General features: G+C 50.6%; 1 protein-coding gene across 1 annotated transcript in view; it reads left to right on the forward strand.

Annotated features, from left to right (window-relative positions):
* Positions 1-19,321: 19,321 nt before the first annotated feature.
* Positions 19,322-27,607, forward strand: part of LOC137380982 (uncharacterized) — a 67,068-nt gene continuing 58,782 nt past the window's right edge. The window contains exons 1-3 of the mRNA XM_068053398.1: positions 19,322-19,347; positions 20,203-20,289; positions 25,809-25,863. Of these exons, the coding sequence (XP_067909499.1) occupies positions 20,220-20,289; positions 25,809-25,863 (125 nt within the window). The 5' untranslated portion in view covers positions 19,322-19,347; positions 20,203-20,219. The remainder of the gene's footprint in view (positions 19,348-20,202; positions 20,290-25,808; positions 25,864-27,607) is intronic.

Genomic DNA, 27,607 nt, shown 5'->3' on the forward strand with positions numbered 1-27,607 from the left:
GAAGAGAGAGAGAGTGAGTGAGAAAACACCCAGCGGAGAGAGAGAGAGTGAGTGAGAAAACACCCAGCGGAGAGAGAGAGAGAGTGAGTGAGAAAACACCCAGCGGAGAGAGAGAGAGTGAGTGAAAAAACACCCAGCGGAGAGAGAGAGAGAGTGAGTGAGAAAACACCCAGCGGAGAGAGAGAGAGAGTGAGTGAGAAAACACCCAGCGGAGAGAGAGAGAGAGTGAGTGAGTGAGAAAACACCCAGCGGAGGGAGGGAGAGAGAGAGAGAGAAAACACCCAGCGGGGAGAGAGAGAGTGAGTGAGAAAACACCCAGCGGAGAGAGAGAGAGTGAGTGAGAAAACACCCAGCGGAGAGAGAGAGAGAGTGAGTGAGAAAACACCCAGCGGAGAGAGAGAGAGTGAGTGAGAAAACACCCAGCGGAGAGAGAGAGAGTGAGTGAGAAAACACCCAGCGGAGAGAGAGAGAGAGAGAGAAAACACTCAGCGGAGAGAGAGAGTGAGTGAGAAAACACCCAGCGGAGAGAGAAAGAGTGAGAAAACACCCAGCGGAGAGAGAGAGAGTGAGTGAGAAAACACCCAGCGGAGAGAGAGAGAGAGTGAGTGAGAAAACACCCAGCGGAGAGAGAGAGAGAGTGAGTGAGAAAACACCCAGCGGAGAGAGAGAGAGTGAGTGAGAAAACACCCAGCGGAGGGAGGGAGAGAGAGAGAGAGAAAACACCCAGCGGGGAGAGAGAGAGTGAGTGAGAAAACACCCAGCGGAGAGAGAGAGAGTGAGTGAGAAAACACCCAGCGGAGAGAGAGAGAGAGTGAGTGAGAAAACACCCAGCGGAGAGAGAGAGAGTGAGTGAGAAAACACCCAGCGGAGAGAGAGAGAGTGAGTGAGAAAACACCCAGCGGAGAGAGAGAGAGAGAGAGAGAGAGAGAGAAAACACCCAGCGGAGAGAGAGAGAGTGAGTGAGAAAACACCCAGCGGAGAGAGAAAGAGTGAGAAAACACCCAGCGGAGAGAGAGACAGTGAGTGAGAAAACACCCAGCGGAGAGAGAGAGAGTGAGTGAGAAAACACCCAGCGGCGAGAGAGTGAGTGAGAAAACACCCAGCGGAGAGAGAGAGAGAGAAAACACCCAGCGGAGAGAGAGAGAGTGAGAAAACACCCAGCGGAGAGAGAGAGAGTGAGTGAGAAAACACCCAGCGGAGAGAGAGAGAGTGAGTGAGAAAACACCCAGCGGAGAGAGAGAGAGGAAACACCCAGCAGAGAGAGAGAGAGAGAAAACACCCAGCGGAGAGAGAGTGAGTGAGAAAACACCCAGCGGAGAGAGAGAGAGTGAGTGAGAAAACACCCAGCAGAGAGAGAGAGAGTGAGTGAGAAAACACCCAGTGGAGAGAGAGAGAGAAAACACCCAGCGGAGAGAGAGTGAGTGAGAAAACACCCAGCGGAGAGAGAGAGAGTGAGTGAGAAAACACCCAGCGGAGAGAGAGAGAGAAAACACCCAGCGGAGAGAGAGAGAGAGTGAGTGAGAAAACACCCAGCGGAGAGAGAGAGAGTGAGTGAGAAAACACCCAGCGGGGAGAGAGAGAGTGAGTGAGAAAACACCCAGCGGAGAGAGAGAGAGTGAGTGAGAAAACACCCAGCGGAGAGAGAGAGAGAAAACACCCAGCGGGGAGAGTGAGAGTGAGTGAGAAAACACCCAGCGGAGAGAGAGAGAGTGTGAGAAAACACCCAGCGGGGAGAGAGAGAGTGAGTGAGAAAACACCCAGCGGAGAGAGAGAGAGTGAGTGAGAAAACACCCACGAGAGTGAGTGAGAAAACACCCAGTAGAGAGAGAGAGAGAAGACACCCAGCGGGGAGAAAGAGAGTGAGTGAGAAAACACCCAGCGGAGAGAGAGAGAGAAAACACCCAGCGGGGAGAGAGAGAGTGAGTGAGAAAACACCCAGCGGAGAGAGAGAGAAAAAACACCCAGCGGAGAGAGAGAGAGTGAGTGAGAAAACACCCAGCGGAGAGAGAGAGAGAAAACACCCAGCGGGGAGAGAGAGAGTGAGTGAGAAAACACCCAGCGGGGAGAGAGAGAGTGAGTGAGAAAACACCCAGCGGAGAGAGAGAGAAAAAACACCCAGCGGAGAGAGAGAGAGAGTGAGTGAGAAAACACCCAGCGGAGAGAGAGTGAGAAAACACCCAGCGGGGAGAGAGAGAGTGAGTGAGAAAACACCCAGCGGAGAGAGAGAGAAAAAACACCCAGCGGAGAGAGAGAGAGAGTGAGTGAGAAAACACCCAGCGGGGAGAGAGAGAGTGAGTGAGAAAACACCCAGCGGGGAGAGAGAGAGTGAGTGAGAAAATACCCAGCGGAGAGAGAGAGAGTGAGTGAGAAAACACCCAGTGGAGAGAGAGAGAGTGAGTGAGAAAACACCCAGCGGAGAGAGAGAAAACACCCAGCGGAGAGAGAGAGAGAAAACACCCAGCGGAGAGAGAGAGAGTGAGTGAGAAAACACCCAGCGGGGAGAGGGAGAGAGAGAGAGAAAACACCCAGCGGAGAGAGAGAGAGTGAGTGAGAAAACACCCAGCGGAGAGAGAAAGAGTGAGAAAACACCCAGCGGAGAGAGAGAGAGTGAGTGAGAAAACACCCAGCGGAGAGAGAGAGAGTGAGTGAGAAAACACCCAGCGGCGAGAGAGTGAGTGAGAAAACACCCAGCGGAGAGAGAGAGAGAGAAAACACCCAGCGGAGAGAGAGAGAGTGAGAAAACACCCAGCGGAGAGAGAGAGAGTGAGTGAGAAAACACCCAGCGGAGAGAGAGAGAGTGAGTGAGAAAACACCCAGCGGAGAGAGAGAGAGGAAACACCCAGCAGAGAGAGAGAGAGAGAAAACACCCAGCGGAGAGAGAGTGAGTGAGAAAACACCCAGCGGAGAGAGAGAGAGTGAGTGAGAAAACACCCAGCAGAGAGAGAGAGAGTGAGTGAGAAAACACCCAGCGGAGAGAGAGAGAGAAAACACCCAGCGGAGAGAGAGAGAGAGTGAGTGAGAAAACACCCAGCGGAGAGAGAGAGAGTGAGTGAGAAAACACCCAGCGGAGAGAGAGAGAGAAAACACCCAGCGGAGAGAGAGAGAGAGTGAGTGAGAAAACACCCAGCGGAGAGAGAGAGAGTGAGTGAGAAAACACCCAGCGGGGAGAGAGAGAGTGAGTGAGAAAACACCCAGCGGAGAGAGAGAGAGTGAGTGAGAAAACACCCAGCGGAGAGAGAGAGAGAAAACACCCAGCGGGGAGAGTGAGAGTGAGTGAGAAAACACCCAGCGGAGAGAGAGAGAGTGTGAGAAAACACCCAGCGGGGAGAGAGAGAGTGAGTGAGAAAACACCCAGCGGAGAGAGAGAGAGTGAGTGAGAAAACACCCACGAGAGTGAGTGAGAAAACACCCAGTAGAGAGAGAGAGAGAAGACACCCAGCGGGGAGAAAGAAAGTGAGTGAGAAAACACCCAGCGGAGAGAGAGAGAGAAAACACCCAGCGGGGAGAGAGAGAGTGAGTGAGAAACACCCAGCGGAGAGAGAGAGAAAAAACACCCAGCGGAGAGAGAGAGAGAGTGAGTGAGAAAACACCCAGCGGAGAGAGAGAGAGAAAACACCCAGCGGGGAGAGAGAGAGTGAGTGAGAAAACACCCAGCGGGGAGAGAGAGAGTGAGTGAGAAAACACCCAGCGGAGAGAGAGAGAAAAAAAACCCAGCGGAGAGAGAGAGAGAGTGAGTGAGAAAACACCCAGCGGAGAGAGAGTGAGAAAACACCCAGCGGGGAGAGAGAGAGTGAGTGAGAAAACACCCAGCGGAGAGAGAGAGAAAAAACACCCAGCGGAGAGAGAGAGAGAGTGAGTGAGAAAACACCCAGCGGAGAGAGAGAGAGAAAACACCCAGCGGGGAGAGAGAGAGTGAGTGAGAAAACACCCAGCGGGGAGAGAGAGAGTGAGTGAGAAAATACCCAGCGGAGAGAGAGAGAGTGAGTGAGAAAACACCCAGTGGAGAGAGAGAGTGAGTGAGAAAACACCCAGCGGAGAGAGAGAAAACACCCAGCGGAGAGAGAGAGAGAAAACACCCAGCGGAGAGAGAGAGAGTGAGTGAGAAAACACCCAGCGGGGAGAGAGGAGAGAGAGAGAGAAAACACCCAGCGGAGAGAGAGAGAGAAAACACCCAGCGGAGAGAGAGAGAGTGAGTGAGAAAACACCCAGCGGAGAGAGAGAGAGAGAGAGAGAGAAAACACCCAGCGGAGAGAGAGAGAGTGAGTGAGAAAACACCCAGCGGGGAGAGAGAGAGAGAGAGAAAACACCCAGCGGAGAGAGAGAGAGAAAACACCCAGCGGAGAGAGAGTGAGTGAGAAAACACCCAGCGGAGAGAGAGAGAGAGAGAGAGAAAACACCCAGCGGAGAGAGAGAGAGTGAGTGAGAAAACACCCAGCGGAGAGAGAAAGAGTGAGAAAACACCCAGCGGAGAGAGAGAGAGTGAGTGAGAAAACACCCAGCGGAGAGAGAGAGAGTGAGTGAGAAAACACCCAGCGGAGAGAGAGAGAGGAAACACCCAGCAGAGAGAGAGAGAGAAAACACCCAGCGGAGAGAGAGTGAGTGAGAAAACACCCAGCGGAGACAGAGAGAGTGAGTGAGAAAACACCCAGCAGAGAGAGAGAGAGAGAGTGAGTGAGAAAACACCCAGCGGAGAGAGAGTGAGTGAGAAAAGACCCAGCGGAGAGAGAGAGAGTGAGTGAGAAAACACCCAGCGGAGGGAGAGAGAGAGAGTGAGTGAGAAAACACCCAGTGGAGAGAGAGAGAGAAAACACCCAGCGGGGAGAGAGAGAGTGAGTGAGAAAACACCCAGCGGGGAGAGAGAGAGTGAGTGAGAAAACACCCAGCGGAGAGAGAGAGAGTGAGTGAGAAAACACCCAGCGAAGAGAGAGAGAGAGTGAGTGAGAAAACACCCAGCGGAGAGAGAGAGAGTGAGTGAGAAAACACCCAGCGGAGAGAGACGAGAGAGTGAGTGAGAAAACACCCAGCGGAGAGAGAGAGAGTGAGTGAAAAACACCCAGCGGAGAGAGAGAGAGAGTGAGTGAGAAAACACCCAGCGGAGAGAGAGAGAGAGTGAGTGAGAAAACACCCAGCGGAGAGAGAGAGAGAGTGAGTGAGAAAACACCCAGCGGAGGGAGGGAGAGAGAGAGAGAGAAAACACCCAGCGGGGAGAGAGAGAGTGAGTGAGAAAACACCCAGCGGAGAGAGAGAGAGTGAGTGAGAAAACACCCAGCGGAGAGAGAGAGACAGTGAGTGAGAAAACACCCAGCGGAGAGAGAGAGAGTGAGTGAGAAAACACCCAGCGGAGAGAGAGAGAGTGAGTGAGAAAACACCCAGCGGAGAGAGAGAGAGTGAGTGAGAAAACACCCAGCGGAGAGAGAGAAGAGTGAGAAAACACCCAGCGGAGAGAGAGAGAGTGAGTGAGAAAACACCCAGCGGAGAGAGAGAGAGAGTGAGTGAGAAAACACCCAGCGGAGAGAGAGAGTGAGTGAGAAAACACCAGCGGAGAGAGAGAGAGTGAGTGAGAAAACACCCAGCGGAGGGAGGGAGAGAGAGAGAGAGAAAACACCCAGCGGGGAGAGAGAGAGTGAGTGAGAAAACACCCAGCGGAGAGAGAGAGAGTGAGTGAGAAAACACCCAGCGGAGAGAGAGAGAGTGAGTGAGAAAACACCCAGCGGAGAGAGAGAGAGAGTGAGTGAGAAAACACCCAGCGGAGAGAGAGAGAGTGAGTGAGAAAACACCCAGCGGAGAGAGAGAGAGAGAGAAAACACCCAGCGGAGGAGAGAGAGAGAAAACACCCAGCGGAGAGAGAGAGAGTGAGTGAGAAAACACCAGCGGAGAGAGAGAGAGAGAGAGTGAGTGAGAAAACACCCAGCGGAGAGAGAGTGAGTGAGAAAACACCCAGCGGAGAGAGAGAGAGAGAGGAGTGAGAAAACACCCAGCGGAGAGAGAGTGATGAGAAAACACCAGCGGAGAGAGAGAGAGTGAGTGAGAAAACACCCAGCGGAGAGAGAGAGAGTGAGTGAGAAAACACCCAGCGGAGAGAGAGAGAGAGTGAGTGAGAAAACACCCAGCGGAGAGAGAGAGAGTGAGTGAGAAAACACCCAGCGGAGAGAGAGAGAGTGAGAGAAAACACCCAGCGGAGAGAGAGAGAGAGAGTGAGTGAGAAAACACCCAGCGGAGAGAGAGAGAGTGAGTGAGAAAACACCCAGCGGAGAGAGAGAGAGAGTGAGAAAACACCCAGCGGAGAGAGAGAGAGTGAGAGAAAACACCCAGCGGAGAGAGAGAGAGAGTGAGAAACACCCAGCGGAGAGAGAGAGAGAGAGAGAGTGAGAAAACACCCAGCGGAGAGAGAGAGAGTGAGTGAGAAAACACCCAGCGGAGAGAGAGAGAGAGAGAGTGAGTGAGAAAACACCAGCGGAGAGAGAGAGAGTGAGTGAGAAAACACCCAGCGGAGAGAGAGAGAGTGAGTGAGAAAACACCCAGCGGAGAGAGAGAGAGAGTGAGTGAGAAAACACCCAGCGGAGAGAGAGAGAGTGAGTGAGAAAACACCCAGCGGAGAGAGAGAGAGTGAGAAAACACCCAGCGGAGGAGAGAGAGAGTGAGTGAGAAAACACCCAGCGGAGAGAGAGAGAGAGAGAGAGTGAGTGAGAAAACACCCAGCGGAGAGAGAGTGAGTGAGAAAACACCCAGCGGAGAGAGAGAGAGAGAGAGTGAGTGAGAAAACACCCAGCGGAGAGAGAGAGAGTGAGTGAGAAAACACCCAGCGGAGAGAGAGAGAGTGAGTGAGAAAACACCCAGCGAGAGAGAGAGAGAGAGTGAGTGAGAAAACACCCAGCGGAGAGAGAGAGAGTGAGTGAGAAAACACCCCAGCGGAGAGAGAGAGAGAGTGAGTGAGAAAACACCCAGCGGAGAGAGAGAGAGTGAGTGAGAAAACACCCAGCGGAGAGAGAGAGAGAGTGAGTGAGAAAACACCCAGCGGAGAGAGAGAGAGTGAGTGAGAAAACACCCAGCGGAGAGAGAGAGAGAGTGAGTGAGAAAACACCCAGCGGAGAGAGAGAGAGAGTGAGTGAGAAAACACCCAGCGGAGAGAGAGAGAGTGAGTGAGAAAACACCCAGCGGAGAGAGAGAGAGTGAGAGAAAACACCCAGCGGAGAGAGAGAGAGTGAGTGAGAAAACACCCAGCGGAGAGAGAGAGAGTGAGTGAGAAAACACCCAGCGGAGAGAGAGAGAGTGAGTGAGAAAACACCCAGCGGAGAGAGAGAGAGTGAGTGAGAAAACACCCAGCGGAGAGAGAGAGAGTGAGTGAGAAAACACCCAGCGGAGAGAGAGAGAGAGTGAGTGAGAAAACACCCAGCGGAGAGAGAGAGAGTGAGGAGAAACACCCAGCGGAGAGAGAGAGAGTGAGTGAGAAAACACCCAGCGGAGAGAGAGAGAGAGAGTGAGAGAAACACCCAGCGAGAGAGAGAGAGTGAGTGAGAAAACACCCAGCGGAGAGAGAGAGAGTGAGTGAGAAAACACCCAGCGAGAGAGAGAGAGAGTGAGTGAGAAAACACCCAGCGGGAGAGAGAGAGAGTGAGTGAGAAAACACCCAGCGGAGAGAGAGAGAGTGAGTGAGAAAACACCCAGCGGAGGAGAGAGAGAGCGAGAGAAACACCCAGCGAGAGAGAGAGAGGAGAAAACACCCAGCGGAGAGAGAGAGAGTGAGTGAGAAAACACCCAGCGGAGAGAGAGACCGAGTGAGTGAGAGAAAACACCCAGCGGAGAGAGAGAGAGTGAGTGAGAAAACACCCAGCGGAGAGGAGAGACGAGAGTGAGTGAGAAACACCCAGCGGAGAGAGAGGAGAGAGGTGAGTGAGAAAACACCCAGCGGAGAGAGAGAGTGAGAAAACACCAGCGGAGGAGGGAGAGAGAGGGAGAGAAAACACCAGCGGGAGAGAGAGAGTGAGTGAGAAAACACCAGCGAGAGAGAGAGAGTGAGTGAGAAAACACCCAGCGGAGAGAGAGAGAGTGAGTGAGAAAACACCCAGCGGAGAGAGAGAAGAGAGTGAGTGAGAAAACACCCAGCGGAGAGAGAGAGAGTGAGTGAGAAAACACCAGCGGAGAGAGAGAGAGAGAAAACACCCAGTGGAGAGAGAGAGAGAAAACACCCAGCGGAGAGAGAGAGAGTGAGTGAGAAAACACCCAGCGGAGAGAGAGAGAGAGAGAGAGTGAGTGAGAAAACACCCAGCGGAGAGAGAGTGAGTGAGAAAACACCCAGCGGAGAGAGAGAGAGAGAGAGTGAGTGAGAAAACACCCAGCGGAGAGAGAGTGAGTGAGAAAACACCCAGCGGAGAGAGAGAGAGTGAGTGAGAAAACACCCAGCGGAGAGAGAGAGAGTGAGTGAGAAAAGACCCAGCGAAGAGAGAGAGAGAGTGAGTGAGAAAACACCCAGCGGAGAGAGAGAGAGTGAGTGAGAAAACACCCAGCGGAGAGAGAGAGAGAGAGAGAAAACACCCAGCGGAGAGAGAGAGAGAGAGAGAGAGTGAGTGAGAAAACACCCAGCGGAGAGAGAGAGAGTGAGTGAGAAAACACCCAGCGGAGAGAGAGAGAGAAAACACCCAGCGGAGAGAGAGAGAGAAAACACCCAGCGGAGAGAGAGAGAGAGAGAGAGAGAAAACACCCAGCGGAGAGAGAGAGAGTGAGTGAGAAAACACCCAGCGGAGAGAGAGAGAGAGAGTGAGTGAGAAAACACCCAGCGGAGAGAGAGAGAGAGTGAGAAAACACCCAGCGGAGAGAGAGAGAGAGTGAGTGAGAAAACACCCAGCGGAGAGAGAGAGAGTGAGTGAGAAAACACCCAGCGGAGAGAGAGAGAGAGAAAACACCCAGCGGAGAGAGAGAGAGAAAACACCCAGCGGAGAGAGAGAGAGTGAGTGAGAAAACACCCAGCGGAGAGAGAGAGAGAGAGAGAGAGTGAGTGAGAAAACACCCAGCGGAGAGAGAGTGAGTGAGAAAACACCCAGCGGAGAGAGAGAGAGAGAGAGTGAGTGAGAAAACACCCAGCGGAGAGAGAGAGAGTGAGTGAGAAAACACCCAGCGGAGAGAGAGAGAGTGAGTGAGAAAACACCCAGTGAAGAGAGAGAGAGAGTGAGTGAGAAAACACCCAGCGGAGAGAGAGAGAGTGAGTGAGAAAACACCCAGCGGAGAGAGAGAGAGAGTGAGTGAGAAAACACCCAGCGGAGAGAGAGAGAGTGAGTGAAAAAACACCCAGCGGAGAGAGAGAGAGAGTGAGTGAGAAAACACCCAGCGGAGAGAGAGAGAGAGAGTGAGTGAGAAAACACCCAGCGGAGAGAGAGAGAGAGTGAGTGAGAAAACACCCAGCGGAGGGAGGGAGAGAGAGAGAGAGAAAACACCCAGCGGGGAGAGAGAGAGTGAGTGAGAAAACACCCAGCGGAGAGAGAGAGAGTGAGTGAGAAAACACCCAGCGGAGAGAGAGAGAGAGTGAGTGAGAAAACACCCAGCGGAGAGAGAGAGAGTGAGTGAGAAAACACCCAGCGGAGAGAGAGAGAGTGAGTGAGAAAACACCCAGCGGAGAGAGAGAGAGAGAGAGAAAACACTCAGCGGAGAGAGAGAGTGAGTGAGAAAACACCCAGCGGAGAGAGAAAGAGTGAGAAAACACCCAGCGGAGAGAGAGAGAGTGAGTGAGAAAACACCCAGCGGAGAGAGAGAGAGAGTGAGTGAGAAAACACCCAGCGGAGAGAGAGAGAGAGTGAGTGAGAAAACACCCAGCGGAGAGAGAGAGAGTGAGTGAGAAAACACCCAGCGGAGGGAGGGAGAGAGAGAGAGAGAAAACACCCAGCGGGGAGAGAGAGAGTGAGTGAGAAAACACCCAGCGGAGAGAGAGAGAGTGAGTGAGAAAACACCCAGCGGAGAGAGAGAGAGAGTGAGTGAGAAAACACCCAGCGGAGAGAGAGAGAGTGAGTGAGAAAACACCCAGCGGAGAGAGAGAGAGTGAGTGAGAAAACACCCAGCGGAGAGAGAGAGAGAGAGAGAGAGAGAGAGAAAACACCCAGCGGAGAGAGAGAGAGTGAGTGAGAAAACACCCAGCGGAGAGAGAAAGAGTGAGAAAACACCCAGCGGAGAGAGAGAGAGTGAGTGAGAAAACACCCAGCGGAGAGAGAGAGAGTGAGTGAGAAAACACCCAGCGGCGAGAGAGTGAGTGAGAAAACACCCAGCGGAGAGAGAGAGAGAGAAAACACCCAGCGGAGAGAGAGAGAGTGAGAAAACACCCAGCGGAGAGAGAGAGAGTGAGTGAGAAAACACCCAGCGGAGAGAGAGAGAGTGAGTGAGAAAACACCCAGCGGAGAGAGAGAGAGGAAACACCCAGCAGAGAGAGAGAGAGAGAAAACACCCAGCGGAGAGAGAGTGAGTGAGAAAACACCCAGCGGAGAGAGAGAGAGTGAGTGAGAAAACACCCAGCAGAGAGAGAGAGAGTGAGTGAGAAAACACCCAGCGGAGAGAGAGAGAGAAAACACCCAGCGGAGAGAGAGTGAGTGAGAAAACACCCAGCTGAGAGAGAGAGAGTGAGTGAGAAAACACCCAGCGGAGAGAGAGAGAGAAAAACACCCAGCGGAGAGAGAGAGAGAGTGAGTGAGAAAACACCCAGCGGAGAGAGAGAGAGTGAGTGAGAAAACACCCAGCGGGGAGAGAGAGAGTGAGTGAGAAAACACCCAGCGGAGAGAGAGAGAGTGAGTGAGAAAACACCCAGCGGAGAGAGAGAGAGAAAACACCCAGCGGGGAGAGTGAGAGTGAGTGAGAAAACACCCAGCGGAGAGAGAGTGTGAGAAAACACCCAGCGGGGAGAGAGAGAGTGAGTGAGAAAACACCCAGCGGAGAGAGAGAGAGTGAGTGAGAAAACACCCACGAGAGTGAGTGAGAAAACACCCAGTAGAGAGAGAGAGAGAAGACACCCAGCGGGGAGAAAGAGAGTGAGTGAGAAAACACCCAGCGGAGAGAGAGAGAGAAAACACCCAGCGGGGAGAGAGAGAGTGAGTGAGAAAACACCCAGCGGAGAGAGAGAGAAAAAACACCCAGCGGAGAGAGAGAGAGAGTGAGTGAGAAAACACCCAGCGGAGAGAGAGAGAGAAAACACCCAGCGGGGAGAGAGAGAGTGAGTGAGAAAACACCCAGCGGGGAGAGAGAGAGTGAGTGAGAAAACACCCAGCGGAGAGAGAGAGAAAAAACACCCAGCGGAGAGAGAGAGAGAGTGAGTGAGAAAACACCCAGCGGAGAGAGAGAGAGAAAACACCCAGCGGGGAGAGAGAGAGTGAGTGAGAAAACACCCAGCGGGGAGAGAGAGAGTGAGTGAGAAAACACCCAGTGGAGAGAGAGAGAGTGAGTGAGAAAACACCCAGCGGAGAGAGAGAAAACACCCAGCGGAGAGAGAGAGAGAAAACACCCAGCGGAGAGAGAGAGAGTGAGTGAGAAAACACCCAGCGGGGAGAGGGAGAGAGAGAGAGAAAACACCCAGCGGAGAGAGAGAGAGTGAGTGAGAAAACACCCAGCGGAGAGAGAAAGAGTGAGAAAACACCCAGCGGAGAGAGAGAGAGTGAGTGAGAAAACACCCAGCGGAGAGAGAGAGAGTGAGTGAGAAAACACCCAGCGGCGAGAGAGTGAGTGAGAAAACACCCAGCGGAGAGAGAGAGAGAGAAAACACCCAGCGGAGAGAGAGAGAGTGAGAAAACACCCAGCGGAGAGAGAGAGAGTGAGTGAGAAAACACCCAGCGGAGAGAGAGAGAGTGAGTGAGAAAACATCCAGCGGAGAGAGAGAGAGGAAACACCCAGCAGAGAGAGAGAGAGAGAGAAAACACCCAGCGGAGAGAGAGTGAGTGAGAAAACACCCAGCGGAGAGAGAGAGAGTGAGTGAGAAAACACCCAGCAGAGAGAGAGAGAGTGAGTGAGAAAACACCCAGCGGAGAGAGAGAGAGAAAACACCCAGCGGAGAGAGAGAGAGAGTGAGTGAGAAAACACCCAGCGGAGAGAGAGAGAGTGAGTGAGAAAACACCCAGCGGAGAGAGAGAGAGAAAACACCCAGCGGAGAGAGAGAGAGAGTGAGTGAGAAAACACCCAGCGGAGAGAGAGAGAGTGAGTGAGAAAACACCCAGCGGGGAGAGAGAGAGTGAGTGAGAAAACACCCAGCGGAGAGAGAGAGAGTGAGTGAGAAAACACCCAGCGGAGAGAGAGAGAGAAAACACCCAGCGGGGAGAGTGAGAGTGAGTGAGAAAACACCCAGCGGAGAGAGAGAGAGTGTGAGAAAACACCCAGCGGGGAGAGAGAGAGTGAGTGAGAAAACACCCAGCGGAGAGAGAGAGAGTGAGTGAGAAAACACCCACGAGAGTGAGTGAGAAAACACCCAGTAGAGAGAGAGAGAGAAGACACCCAGCGGGGAGAAAGAAAGTGAGTGAGAAAACACCCAGCGGAGAGAGAGAGAGAAAACACCCAGCGGGGAGAGAGAGAGTGAGTGAGAAAACACCCAGCGGAGAGAGAGAGAAAAAACACCCAGCGGAGAGAGAGAGAGAGTGAGTGAGAAAACACCCAGCGGAGAGAGAGAGAGAAAACACCCAGCGGGGAGAGAGAGAGTGAGTGAGAAAACACCCAGCGGGGAGAGAGAGAGTGAGTGAGAAAACACCCAGCGGAGAGAGAGAGAAAAAAAACCCAGCGGAGAGAGAGAGAGAGTGAGTGAGAAAACACCCAGCGGAGAGAGAGTGAGAAAACACCCAGCGGGGAGAGAGAGAGTGAGTGAGAAAACACCCAGCGGAGAGAGAGAGAAAAAACACCCAGCGGAGAGAGAGAGAGAGTGAGTGAGAAAACACCCAGCGGAGAGAGAGAGAGAAAACACCCAGCGGGGAGAGAGAGAGTGAGTGAGAAAACACCCAGCGGGGAGAGAGAGAGTGAGTGAGAAAATACCCAGCGGAGAGAGAGAGAGTGAGTGAGAAAACACCCAGTGGAGAGAGAGAGAGTGAGTGAGAAAACACCCAGCGGAGAGAGAGAAAACACCCAGCGGAGAGAGAGAGAGAAAACACCCAGCGGAGAGAGAGAGAGTGAGTGAGAAAACACCCAGCGGGGAGAGGGAGAGAGAGAGAGAAAACACCCAGCGGAGAGAGAGAGAGAAAACACCCAGCGGAGAGAGAGAGAGTGAGTGAGAAAACACCCAGCGGAGAGAGAGAGAGAGAGAGAGAGAGAGAGAGAAAACACCCAGCGGAGAGAGAGAGAGTGAGTGAGAAAACACCCAGCGGGGAGAGAGAGAGAGAGAGAAAACACCCAGCGGAGAGAGAGAGAGAAAACACCCAGCGGAGAGAGAGTGAGTGAGAAAACACCCAGCGGAGAGAGAGAGAGAGAGAGAGAAAACACCCAGCGGAGAGAGAGAGAGTGAGTGAGAAAACACCCAGCGGAGAGAGAAAGAGTGAGAAAACACCCAGCGGAGAGAGAGAGAGTGAGTGAGAAAACACCCAGCGGAGAGAGAGAGAGTGAGTGAGAAAACACCCAGCGGAGAGAGAGAGAGGAAACACCCAGCAGAGAGAGAGAGAGAAAACACCCAGCGGAGAGAGAGTGAGTGAGAAAACACCCAGCGGAGACAGAGAGAGTGAGTGAGAAAACACCCAGCAGAGAGAGAGAGTGAGTGAGAAAACACCCAGCGGAGAGAGAGTGAGTGAGAAAACACCCAGCGGAGAGAGAGAGAGTGAGTGAGAAAACACCCAGCGGAGGGAGAGAGAGAGAGTGAGTGAGAAAACACCCAGTGGAGAGAGAGAGAGAAAACACCCAGCGGGGAGAGAGAGAGTGAGTGAGAAAACACCCAGCGGGGAGAGAGAGAGTGAGTGAGAAAACACCCAGCGGAGAGAGAGAGAGTGAGTGAGAAAACACCCAGCGGAGAGAGAGAGAGTGAGTGAGAAAACACCCAGCAGAGAGAGAGAGTGAGTGAGAAAACACCCAGCGGAGAGAGAGAGAGTGAGTGAAAAAACACCCAGCGGAGAGAGAGAGAGAGTGAGTGAGAAAACACCCAGCGGAGAGAGAGAGAGAGTGAGTGAGAAAACACCCAGCGGAGAGAGAGAGAGAGTGAGTGAGAAAACACCCAGCGGAGAGAGAGAGAGTGAGTGAGAAAACACCCAGCGGAGAGAGAGAGAGTGAGTGAGAAAACACCCAGCGGAGAGAGAGAGAGTGAGTGAGAAAACACCCAGCGGAGAGAGAAAGAGTGAGAAAACACCCAGCGGAGAGAGAGAGAGTGAGTGAGAAAACACCCAGCGGAGAGAGAGAGAGAGTGAGTGAGAAAACACCCAGCGGAGAGAGAGAGAGAGTGAGTGAGAAAACACCCAGCGGAGAGAGAGAGAGTGAGTGAGAAAACACCCAGCGGAGGGAGGGAGAGAGAGAGAGAGAAAACACCCAGCGGGGAGAGAGAGAGTGAGTGAGAAAACACCCAGCGGAGAGAGAGAGAGTGAGTGAGAAAACACCCAGCGGAGAGAGAGAGAGTGAGTGAGAAAACACCCAGCGGAGAGAGAAAGAGTGAGAAAACACCCAGCGGAGAGAGAGAGAGTGAGTGAGAAAACACCCAGCGGAGAGAGAGAGAGTGAGTGAGAAAACACCCAGCGGAGAGAGAAAGAGTGAGAAAACACCCAGCGGAGAGAGAGAGAGTGAGTGAGAAAACACCCAGCGGAGAGAGAGAGAGTGAGTGAGAAAACACCCAGCGGCGAGAGAGTGAGTGAGAAAACACCCAGCGGAGAGAGAGAGAGAAAACACCCAGCGGAGAGAGAGAGAGTGAGAAAACACCCAGCGGAGAGAGAGAGAGAGTGAGTGAGAAAACACCCAGCGGAGAGAGAGAGAGTGAGTGAGAAAACACCCAGCGGAGAGAGAGAGAGGAAACACCCAGCAGAGAGAGAGAGAGAGAAAACACCCAGCGGAGAGAGAGTGAGTGAGAAAACACCCAGCGGAGAGAGAGAGAGTGAGTGAGAAAACACCCAGCAGAGAGAGAGAGAGTGAGTGAGAAAACACCCAGCGGAGAGAGAGAGAGTGAGTGAGAAAACACCCAGCGGGGAGAGAGAGAGTGAGTGAGAAAACACCCAGCGGAGAGAGAGAGAGTGAGTGAGAAAACACCCAGCGGAGAGAGAGAGAGAAAACACCCAGCGGGGAGAGTGAGAGTGAGTGAGAAAACACCCAGCGGAGAGAGAGAGAGTGTGAGAAAACACCCAGCGGGGAGAGAGAGAGTGAGTGAGAAAACACCCAGCGGAGAGAGAGAGAGTGAGTGAGAAAACACCCACGAGAGTGAGTGAGAAAACACCCAGTAGAGAGAGAGAGAGAAGACACCCAGCGGGGAGAAAGAGAGTGAGTGAGAAAACACCCAGCGGAGAGAGAGAGAGAAAACACCCAGCGGGGAGAGAGAGAGTGAGTGAGAAAACACCCAGCGGAGAGAGAGAGAAAAAACACCCAGCGGAGAGAGAGAGAGAGTGAGTGAGAAAACACCCAGCGGAGAGAGAGAGAGAAAACACCCAGCGGGGAGAGAGAGAGTGAGTGAGAAAACACCCAGCGGGGAGAGAGAGAGTGAGTGAGAAAACACCCAGCGGAGAGAGAGAGAAAAAACACCCAGCGGAGAGAGAGAGAGAGTGAGTGAGAAAACACCCAGCGGAGAGTGAGTGAGAAAACACCCAGCGGGGAGAGAGAGAGTGAGTGAGAAAACACCCAGCGGAGAGAGAGAGAAAAAACACCCAGCGGAGAGAGAGAGAGAGTGAGTGAGAAAACACCCAGCGGAGAGAGAGAGAGAAAACACCCAGCGGGGAGAGAGAGAGTGAGTGAGAAAACACCCAGCGGGGAGAGAGAGAGAGTGAGTGAGAAAACACCCAGCGGAGAGAGAGAGAGTGAGTGAGAAAACACCCAGTGGAGAGAGAGAGAGTGAGTGAGAAAACACCCAGCGGAGAGAGAGAAAACACCCAGCGGAGAGAGAGAGAGAAAACACCCAGCGGAGAGAGAGAGAGTGAGTGAGAAAACACCCAGCGGGGAGAGGGAGAGAGAGAGAGAAAACACCCAGCGGAGAGAGAGAGAGAAAACACCCAGCGGAGAGAGAGAGAGTGAGTGAGAAAACACCCAGCGGGGAGAGAGAGAGAGAGAGAGAGAGAGAGAGAGAGAGAAAACACCCAGCGGAGAGAGAGAGAGTGAGTGAGAAAACACCCAGCGGGGAGAGAGAGAGAGAGAGAAAACACCCAGCGGAGAGAGAGAGAGAAAACACCCAGCGGAGAGAGAGTGAGTGAGAAAACACCCAGCGGAGAGAGAGAGAGAGAGAGAAAACACCCAGCGGAGAGAGAGAGAGTGAGTGAGAAAACACCCAGCGGAGAGAGAAAGAGTGAGAAAACACCCAGCGGAGAGAGAGAGAGTGAGTGAGAAAACACCCAGCGGAGAGAGAGAGAGTGAGTGAGAAAACACCCAGCGGAGAGAGAGAGAGGAAACACCCAGCAGAGAGAGAGAGAGAAAACACCCAGCGGAGAGAGAGTGAGTGAGAAAACACCCAGCGGAGACAGAGAGAGTGAGTGAGAAAACACCCAGCAGAGAGAGAGAGAGAGAGAGTGAGTGAGAAAACACCCAGCGGAGAGAGAGTGAGTGAGAAAACACCCAGCGGAGAGAGAGAGAGTGAGTGAGAAAACACCCAGCGGAGGGAGAGAGAGAGAGTGAGTGAGAAAACACCCAGCGGAGAGAGAGAGAGTGAGTGAGAAAACACCCAGCGGAGAGAGAGAGAGTGAGTGAGAAAACACCCAGCGGAGAGAGAGAGAGTGAGTGAGAAAACACCCAGCGAAGAGAGAGAGAGAAAACACCCAGCGGCGAGAGAGAGAGAGAGTGAGTGAGAAAACACCCACGAGAGTGAGTGAGAAAACACCCAGTAGAGAGAGAGAGAGAAAACACCCAGCGGGGAGAGAGAGAGTGAGTGAGAAAACACCCAGCGGAGAGAGAGAGAGAAAACACCCAGCGGGGAGAGAGAGAGTGAGTGAGAAAACACCCAGCGGAGAGAGAGAGAAAAAACACCCAGCGGAGAGAGAGAGAGAGTGAGTGAGAAAACACCCAGTGGAGAGAGAGAGAGAAAACACCCAGCGGGGAGAGAGAGAGTGAGTGAGAAAACACCCAGCGGGGAGAGAGAGAGTGAGTGAGAAAACACCCAGCGGAGAGAGAGAGAGTGAGTGAGAAAACACCCAGCGGAGAGAGGGAGAGTGAGTGAGAAAACACCCAGTGGAGAGAGAGAGAGTGAGTGACAAAACACCCAGTGGAGAGAGAGAGAGAAAACACCCAGCGGAGAGAGAGAGAGAGCGTGAGTGAGAAAACACCCAGCGGAGAGAGAGAGAGTGAGTGAGAAAACACCCAGCGGGGAGAGAGAGAGTGAGTGAGAAAACACCCAGCGGAGAGAGAGAGAGAGTGAGTGAGAAAACACCCAGTGGGGAGAGAGAGAGTGAGTGAGAAAACACCCAGCGGAGAGAGAGAGAGAAAACACCCAGCGGGGAGAGACAGAGTGAGTGAGAAAACACCCAGCGGAGAGAGAGAGAGAAAACACCCAGCGGAGAGAGAGAGAGTGAGTGAGAAAACGCCCAGCGGGGAGAGAGAGAGTGAGTGAGAAAACACCCAGCGGAGAGAGAGAGAGTGAGTGAGAAAACACCCAGCGGGGAGAGGGAGAGAGAGAGAGAAAACACCCAGCGGAGAGAGAGAGAGAAAACACCCAGCGGAGAGAGAGAGAGTGAGTGAGAAAACACCCAGCGGAGAGAGAGAGAGAGAGAGAGAGAGAGAGAGAGAGAAAACACCCAGCGGAGAGAGAGAGAGTGAGTGAGAAAACACCCAGCGGGGAGAGAGAGAGAGAGAGAAAACACCCAGCGGAGAGAGAGAGAGAAAACACCCAGCGGAGAGAGAGAGAGTGAGTGAGAAAACACCCAGCGGAGAGAGAGAGAGAGAGAGAAAACACCCAGCGGAGAGAGAGAGAGTGAGTGAGAAAACACCCAGCGGAGAGAGAAAGAGTGAGAAAACACCCAGCGGAGAGAGAGAGAGTGAGTGAGAAAACACCCAGCGGAGAGAGAGAGAGTGAGTGAGAAAACACCCAGCGGAGAGAGAGAGAGGAAACACCCAGCAGAGAGAGAGAGAGAAAACACCCAGCGGAGAGAGAGTGAGTGAGAAAACACCCAGCGGAGACAGAGAGAGTGAGTGAGAAAACACCCAGCAGAGAGAGAGAGAGAGAGAGTGAGTGAGAAAACACCCAGCGGAGAGAGAGTGAGTGAGAAAACACCCAGCGGAGAGAGAGAGAGTGAGTGAGAAAACACCCAGCGGAGGGAGAGAGAGAGAGTGAGTGAGAAAACACCCAGCGGAGAGAGAGAGAGTGAGTGAGAAAACACCCAGCGGGGAGAGAGAGAGTGAGTGAGAAAACACCCAGCGGAGAGAGAGAGAGTGAGTGAGAAAACACCCAGCGAAGAGAGAGAGAAAACACCCAGCGGCGAGAGAGAGAGTGAGTGAGAAAACACCCACGAGAGTGAGTGAGAAAACACCCAGTAGAGAGAGAGAGAGAAAACACCCAGCGGGGAGAGAGAGAGTGAGTGAGAAAACACCCAGCGGAGAGAGAGAGAGAAAACACCCAGCGGGGAGAGAGAGAGTGAGTGAGAAAACACCCAGCGGAGAGAGAGAGAAAAAACACCCAGCGGAGAGAGAGAGAGAGTGAGTGAGAAAACACCCAGTGGAGAGAGAGAGAGAAAACACCCAGCGGGGAGAGAGAGAGTGAGTGAGAAAACACCCAGCGGGGAGAGAGAGAGTGAGTGAGAAAACACCCAGCGGAGAGAGAGAGAGTGAGTGAGAAAACACCCAGCGGAGAGAGGGAGAGTGAGTGAGAAAACACCCAGCGGAGAGAGAGAGAGTGAGTGACAAAACACCCAGTGGAGAGAGAGAGAGAAAACACCCAGCGGAGAGAGAGAGAGAGCGTGAGTGAGAAAACACCCAGCGGAGAGAGAGAGAGTGAGTGAGAAAACACCCAGCGGGGAGAGAGAGAGTGAGTGAGAAAACACCCAGCGGAGAGAGAGAGAGAGTGAGTGAGAAAACACCCAGTGGGGAGAGAGAGAGTGAGTGAGAAAACACCCAGCGGAGAGAGAGAGAGAAAACACCCAGCGGGGAGAGACAGAGTGAGTGAGAAAACACCCAGCGGAGAGAGAGAGAGAAAACACCCAGCGGAGAGAGAGAGAGTGAGTGAGAAAACGCCCAGCGGGGAGAGAGAGAGTGAGTGAGAAAACACCCAGCGGAGAGAGAGAGAGAAAACACCCAGCGGGGAGAGAGAGAGTGAGTGAGAAAACACCCAGCGGAGAGAGAGAGAGAAAACACCCAGCCGGGGGAGAGAGAGAGAGTGAGAAAACACCCAGCGGAGAGAAAGACAAAACACCCAGCGGAGAGAGAGTGAGAAAACAGCCAGCGGAGAGAGTGAGAAAACACCCAGTGGAGAGAGAGATAGAGAGAGTGAGAAAACAGCCAGTGGGGAGAGAGAGAGAAAACAGCCAGCAGAGAGAGAGAGAGATAGAGAGAGTGAGAAAACAGCCAGCGGGGAGAGAGAGAAAACACCCAGCGGAGGGAGAGAGAGAAAACAGCCAGCAGAGAGAGAGAGAGATAGAGAGAGTGAGAAAACAGCCAGCGGAGGGAGAGAGATAACAACCAGCCGAGAGAGTGAGAGAAAACACCCAGCGGGGAGAGCGAGAGAGTGAGAAAACAGCCAGCAGAGAGAGAGAGTGAGAGAAAACACTCAGCGGGGAGAGCGAGAGAGTGAGAGAAAACACTCAGCGGGGAGAGCGAGAGAGTGAGAGAAAACACCCAGCGGGGAGAGCAAGAGAGTGAGAGAAAACACGCAGCGGAGAGAGAGAGTGAGAGAAAACACCCAGCGGGGAGGTAGAGAAAGAGGGAATGTAGAGATAAGGAGAGAGATATCAAAGCCCTTCATCATTTTAAGGACCTCTGTTGGGTCTCCTCCTCCTCCTCCCCCGCCCCCCCAATTCAGGAGCCGCCAGTCGCTCATTCTCCCCCAAATACATGCAGATTGTTGGATAACTCCAGCTTTTGTGCTGCCAAACATTGACTTTGAGTGAGATAGAGTGAAGAATTAGAGAGAATACTGCAGCTTCATGGTGTTGTTCTCTTCCTCCACAGACCACTGGGCTCCCAGGATGAATTCCCTCATTTCAGACACCGTGACTCCACTGCAGACTGAAGGAGATGAAGAATTCTTAGAGAAAGGTTAAGTTCGGTTGGTGGGACTTGCAGGGAGCAGGACAACGATGGGGAGGGTTGCAGCTTGTCTGGGTATTACATACATATGAACATACATAGGAATTAGGAGCAGGGCTATTTTAGATTTAGCATTATGCAATGAGAAAGGGCTAATTAAGAACCTTGCTGTAAAGGAGCCATTAGGAAATAGTGATCACAATATGATAGAATTTTACATTAAGTTTGAAAGAGATATAGATTTTATTCTGAAACTAGGGTCTTAAATCTGAACAAAGGAAACTATGAAGGTATGAGGGGCAAGTTGGCTGCGGTGGATTGGGAAAAACATTAAAAGATTTGACGGTAGACAGGCAATGGCTAGTATTTAAAGAAGTGTTACGTGGTTTACAACAAATATACATTCCTCTAAGACACAAAAACCCAACAGAAAAGGTGAATCAACCGTGCCTAACAAAAGAAGTTAAGGATTGCATTAGGTCAAAGGAAGTGACTTATAAGTTCGCCAGATTGGGAGCAATTTAAAATCCAACAAAGGAGGACCAAGAAACTGATAAAGGGAAAAGAGATTATGAATCTAAGCTAGTTAGAAAAATAAAGGCAGACTGTAAAACCTTCTTGAGGTTTGTGAAAAGGAAACGATGAGCAAGGAAGAATGTGGGTCCATTGCAGGCGGAGACAGGAGAGTTTGTGGTGGAGAATGAGGAAATAGCAGAGAGACTAAACAATTACTTTGTGTCTCTCTTCACGGAGGAAGACACAGAAAATCTCCCAGAAATACTCGGGAACCGAGGGACTTGTAAAAATGAGGAACTGAAAGTAGTTATTATCAATAAAGAGGTTGTACTCGAAAAATTAATTGGGTTGAAAGTTGATAAATCCCCTGGAGCAGATGAGCTACATCCCAGAGTATTGAAGGAGGTGGCTATAGAGATAGTGGATGAATTGGTGATTATCTTTCAAAATTCTATCGATTCTGGAAGGGTTCCTGCAGACTGGAAAGTAGCAAATGTAACCCAACTATTTAAGAAGGGAGCGAGAGAGAAAACGGAGAACTACAGCCTGTTAGTTTGACATCAGTAGTAAGGAAAATGTTAGAATCTATTATAAAGGATGAGGTAACTAGACACTTGGAAAATAATGATCTGATTGGGCAGAGTCAACATGGATTTGTGAAAGGGAAATCATGTTTGACAAACCTGTTGGTGTTTTTTGAGGATGTTACTTGTAGCATAGATAAAGGAGAACCAGTGGATGTGGTGTATTTGGATTTTCTGAAGGTTTCTGATAAGGACCCACACTGAACATTAGTAAAAATATTAGAACACATGGGATTGGGGGTAATATACTGTGATGGATTGAGAATTGGTTAACAGACAGAAAGCAGAGAGTAGGAATAAATGGGTCATTCTCAGGATGGCAGGCTGTTACCTGTGGGATACTGCAAGGTTCAGTGCTTGGGCCACAGCTGTTTACAATCTATATAAATGATTTGGATGTGGGGACCAAATGTAATATTTTCAGATTTGCAGATGACCCACAACTAGGAGGGAATATAGAAATAGAAGCAGAGAAAGCTCAAGGCACAGAAAGAGGCCACTTGGCCCATCGTGTCTGTGCCGGCCGAAAAACGATCCACCTATTCTAATCCCACCCTCCAGCATTTGGTCCGTGGGTCTACAGCTTGCAGCACTCGAGGTGCATATCCAGACTCCTTTTGAATGGGTTGAGGGTCTCTGCCTCAATTACCTTTCAAGCAGTGAGTTCCAGACCCCCATCACCCTCTGGGTGAAAAGGTTTTCCTCATCTCCCCTCTAATTTTTCTACCAATCACTTTAAATCTATACCCTCTCGTCACTGACCTCTCTGCTAAGGTGAATAAACCCTTCACCGCTATTCTATCCAGGCCCCTCAAAATTTTGTACATTTCAATCAGATCTCCCCTCAGCCTTCTCTGTTCCAAGGAGAACAACCCCAGCCTATCCAATCTTTCCTCATAGCTGCACTTTTCCAGTCCTGGCAACATCCTTGTAAATCTCCTCTGTACTCTCTCTCCAGTGCAATTGCATCCTTTCTGTAATGAGATGACCAGAACTCTAGTTGTGGCCTAACCAATGAGTTATACAGTTCCAGCATAACCTCCCTGCTCTTATATTCTATACCTCAGCTAATAAAGGAAAGGATTCCATATGCCTTCTTAACCACCTTATCGACCTGTCCTGCTAACGTCAAGGATCTGTGGATATTCACTCCAAGGTCCCTCACTTCCTCTACACTTCTCAGTATTTTCCCATTAATCGTGTATTCCTTTGACTTGTTTGACCTCCCCAAATGCAAGAGCTCACACTTCTCAGCATTGAATTCCATTGAATTCTGCCCATTTGACCAGACCATCAATATCTTCCTGCAGCCGACAGCTAGCCTCCTTGCTATCTATGACACGGCCAATCTTTGTGTCATCTGCAAACTTCTTGATGATGCCCCCTACATTTAGTTGCAAATCGTTAATATACACCACAAAAAGCAGAGGACCCAGTACTGAGCCATGCGGAATGCCACTGGAAACAGCCCTCCAGTCGCTAAAACAGCCGTCAACAATTACCCATTGTTTCCTGCCACTGGGCCAATTTTGTATCCACCTTACTGCATTTCCCTGGATCCCATGGGATTTTATTTTTTTAACCAGTCTGCCATGTGGGACCTTGTCAAAAGCCTTGCTAAAATCCATGTTGACCACATCAACTGCACTACCCTCACCCTTATCTTCCTTGTTCTTCAAAACATTCGATCAAGTTGGTCAGACAAGATCTTCCCTTAACAAATCCATGCTGACTATCCTTGATTAACCTGTGCCTTTCTAAGTGGCAGTTTATCCTGTCTCTCAGAATAGATTCCAATAACTTGCCCACTACTGAGTTTAGACTGTAATTATTCGGTCTATCTCTCACTTCCTTTTTAAACAGAGGTACAACGTTAGCAGTTTTCCAATCCTCCTGCACCACTCTGTATCCAGTGAGGACTGGAAAATGATGGTCAGACCTTCCGCTATTTCCTCTCTTGCTTCTTTTAACAGCCTGGGGGTACATTTCATCTGGCCCTGGTGATTTATCTATTTTCAAGGATGCTAATCCCATTAATACTTCCTCTCTCCCTATGTTTCACATTCAATACTTCACATTCCTCCTCCTTAACTACAATATCTGCTTTTGTGAACACAGATGCAAAGTACTCATTAAGAAGCATACCAATATCTTCTGCCCCTACACATAGGTTACCTTTTTGGTCTTTTATGGGCCCTACTCTCTCCTTAGTTATCCTCTTATTCTTAATGTATTGATAAAACATCTTTGGGTTCACCTTGATTTTGCTTGTCAATATTCTTTCATGCCCTCTCTTTGCTTTCCTAATTTCCTTTTTGATTTCACCCCTCCACTTTCTATACTCCTCTCGACTTTTTGTATTATTGAGTTCTCGATGTCGGACATAAGCTTTCCTTTTCTGCCTTATCTTACCCTGTAAGCTCCTTGACATCCAAGGGGCTCTAGATTTGGCCGTCTCACCCTTTTTCTTTGTGGGAACATGTTTACTCTGAACCCCTTGAATCTGCCCTTTGAATGCCTCCCACTGTTCTGACACTGATTTACCTGCAAGTAGCTGTTTCCAGTCCACTTTCACCAAATCACTGCTCAGCTTAGTAAAATTGACCTTGCCCCAATTGAGAACTCTAACTCCATGTTCTGTCTCTGTCCTTTTCCATAATTCTGTTAAAACTGACTGAATTATGATCACATATAAGTTATGAGGAGGATGCAAGGAGGCTTCAAGGAGATTTGGACAGGCTAAGTGAATGGACAAGACTATGGCAGATGAAATATAATGTGAATAAATGTGAAGTTATCCACTTTGGTACAAAAATGGTGAGAGGATGGGAATGTTGATGTCCAAAGGGACCTGGGTTTCCTTGTTCATGAGTCATTAAAAGCTAGTATGCAGGCGCAACAAGCAATTATGAAGGCAAATGGTATGTTGGCCTTCATTGCAAGGGGATTTGAGTGCAGGAGTAAAGATGTCTTGCTGCAGTTGTATAGAGCGTTGGTGAGACCACACCTGGAGTATTGTGTACAGTTTTGGTCTCCGTATCTAAGGAAGGATATACTTGCCATAGAGGGAGTGCAGTGGAGGTTCACCAGACTAATCCCTGGGATGGCGGGATTGTTTTATGAGGAGAGATTGAGGAAACTGGGCCTGTATTCTCTAGCGTTGCAAAGAATGAGAGGTGATCTCATTGAAACTTACAAAATTCTAACAGGGTAGATGTGGATAGGGTGTTTCCCCTGGCTGGTGAGTCTAGAATGAGGAGACACAGTCTCAGAATAAGGGGTTGGTCATTTAAGACTGAGATGAGGAGGAATTTCTTCACCCAGAGGGTGGTGAATCTGTGGAATTCTCTACCCCAGAGGCTGTGGAAGCTCAATCACTGAGTATGTTCAAGACAGAAATCGATAGATTTCTGGATACTAATGACATCAAGGGATATGGGGATAGTGGGGAAAAATGGTGTAGAGGTAGATGATCAGCCATAATCTGTTTGAATGGCAGAGCAGACTTGACGGGCCGAATGGCCTACTCCTGCTCCTATTTCCTATGATCTTAGGCGTAGGCCATTCGACCCCTTGAGCCTGCTGTGCCATTCAATAAGATCATGGCTGATCTGATTGTAACCCCTCGACTCCACATTTACACCGACCTCCAATAACCTTCCACCCCCTTGCTTATCAAGAATCTACCTCTGCCTTAAAAATATTCAAAGACTCTGCTTCCACTGCCTTTTGAGGAAGAGAATTGCAAAGACTCACAACCCTCTGAGAGAAAAAATTTCTCCTCATCTCTGTCATCTGTTAATTGTTAGCTGTGGCTCAGTAAGCATGCCGCTGAGTCAGAAAGTTCAGAACCCACTCCAGAGACTTGAGAACAAAGTCAAGGCTGACACCCCCAGGGCAGTACTGAGGGAGTGCCACACTGTCGGAGGGTCAGTACTGAGGGAGTACTGCACTGTCGGAGGGTCAGTACTGAGGGAGTGCTGCACTGTCAGAGGGTCAGTACTGAGGGAGTGCTGCACTGTCAGAGGGTCAGTACTGAGGGAGTGCTGCACTGTCGGAGGGTCAGTGCTGAGGGAGCACTGTTATTTGGATGGGACGTTTAAACGATCTCCTGTCTGCTATCCCATGGCTTTATTTAGAAGAGTTCTCACTGGTGTCTGGCCAAGATTTAACTTTCAGTCAACATCGCTAAAACAGATGATCTGACCATTTGTCTCATTACCGTTTGTGGGATCTTGCTGTGTGCAAATTGGCTGCTGCATTTCCTACATACAACAATGATTACACTACAAAACTACTTCATTGACTGTGAAGCAGTTTGGGACGTCCTAAGGTTGTGAAATGTACTATAGAATTAAACATTCTTTCTTTTGCCTTCCTTTTCTTTCATGAGGGCAGCTGTCTCACTCTGGTTCTTTCTACTTTCAGGCTGTGAGCACCCCTCGCTGAGTCCCGGAGAGGCAGACGAGTCTGGCTTTTTTGAGTGAGTGGTGTTCTGAGCATTTCTTTGAATGTTAGTGTCTGTCAGTCTTTTAAGCTTCAATGCTCAAAATAAATTTCTCAATTTTTGAAGTCATTAATAAACTGACTTAGCTCTTATCAAGTTCACAAATAACATCCAATCTGACTGTGACAAAGGTAAACTTTCCCTCCCTTGTCCTTCTCGACCTTCTGCAGCCTTTGACACAGTTGACCACACCATTCGCCTCCAACACCTCTCCACTGTCATCCAGCTGGGTGGGACTGCTCTCACCTGGTTCCATTATTATCTGTCAAATCGTAGCCAGAGAATCTTTTCCTGTTCCCACACCGTTACCTCTGGTGCCCCCAGAGATCTATACTTGACCCCCACATTTCTCATTTACATGCTGCCCCTTGGTGACATATTTGAAAGCACAGCGTTAGTTTTCACATATACACTGACGACATCCAGCTCGATCTCAACCACCACCTCTCTCGATTCCTGCACTGTTACGAAACTATCAGACTGCTTGTCCGACATCCAGTACTGGAGGAACAGAAATTTCCTCCAATTGAATATTGGGAAAACTGAAGCCATTGTTTTCAGTCCGTGCCACAAACTCCGTTCCCGAGCTACCGACTCCATCCCTCTCCCTAGCGACAGTCTGAGATTAAACCAGTCTGTTTGAAACCTTGGTGTCACATTTGACCCCGAGACGAGCTTCCGACCTCATCTTTGCACTATCACTAAGATTGTCTATCTCCACCTCTGTATCATCACCCGACTTCGCCCCTGTTTCAGCTCATTTGCTGAAACCCTCATTCATGCCATCGTACCTTTCACTATTCCAACGCACTCCTGGCTGGTCTCCCAAATTCTACCCTCTGTAAACTGGAGATCATCCAAAACTCTGCTGCCTGTGTCTTACCTGGCACCAAGTCCTGTTCACCTATCACCACTGTGCTCGCTGACCTACACTGGTTCCTGGTCAAACAACATTTTAAGTTTTAAAATTCTCATCCTTGTTTTCAAACCCCTCCATGGCCTCGCCCCTCCCTATCTCTTTAATCTCCTCCAGCCTCACAACCTTCCAGGATATCTGTGCTCATCTAATTCTGGCCTCTTGAGCATCCCCGAGTTTAATCGCTTCACCATTGGTGGCTGTGCCTTCAGCTGCCTGAGCCCCAAGCTCTGGAATTCCCTCCCTAAACCTCTCCACCTCTCTTTCCTCCTTTAAGACGCTGCTTAAAACCAACTTCTTTGACTAAGGTTTTAGGCACCTGACCTAATATCTCCTTTTGTGACTCGGTGTCAAATATTGTTTTATTACGCTCCTGTGAAGCACCTTGGTACGTTTTATGACATTAAAGGTACAATATAAATATAACTTGTTGTTATAACTGTGAAGAGGAATGACAACTGCCACATTACAGAAAAGTCAGATGGTCTGAATGGGCCTGGGAGTGATGCAAGGTTTGTATTTGTATTTTCAGAATTAAGAGGCTGTGAAGGGAGACACTAAAGGCTGGAGTTAAAATATATTAACCTTTACTCTGTATCTAATCCCGTTTTGTTTATGTCGAGGGGGCCTTTATTCCTCAGGCCCCCTTTATATACATATTTATATATTTAAAATAACTTTATTAAAAACAGATAAATAAACAAAAAAAAACTCAAATTAAAATGCCATTATCGGCGTCGACAATGCACTCCAGTCCCTGCGGAGCCCACCGGTTGCGGAAGGGCTCAAGCGAACCTGCGCATG

The sequence above is a fragment of the Heterodontus francisci genome, chromosome 20 (genome assembly GCF_036365525.1).
Source record: "Heterodontus francisci isolate sHetFra1 chromosome 20, sHetFra1.hap1, whole genome shotgun sequence".
Taxonomy (NCBI): Eukaryota; Metazoa; Chordata; class Chondrichthyes; order Heterodontiformes; family Heterodontidae; genus Heterodontus; species Heterodontus francisci.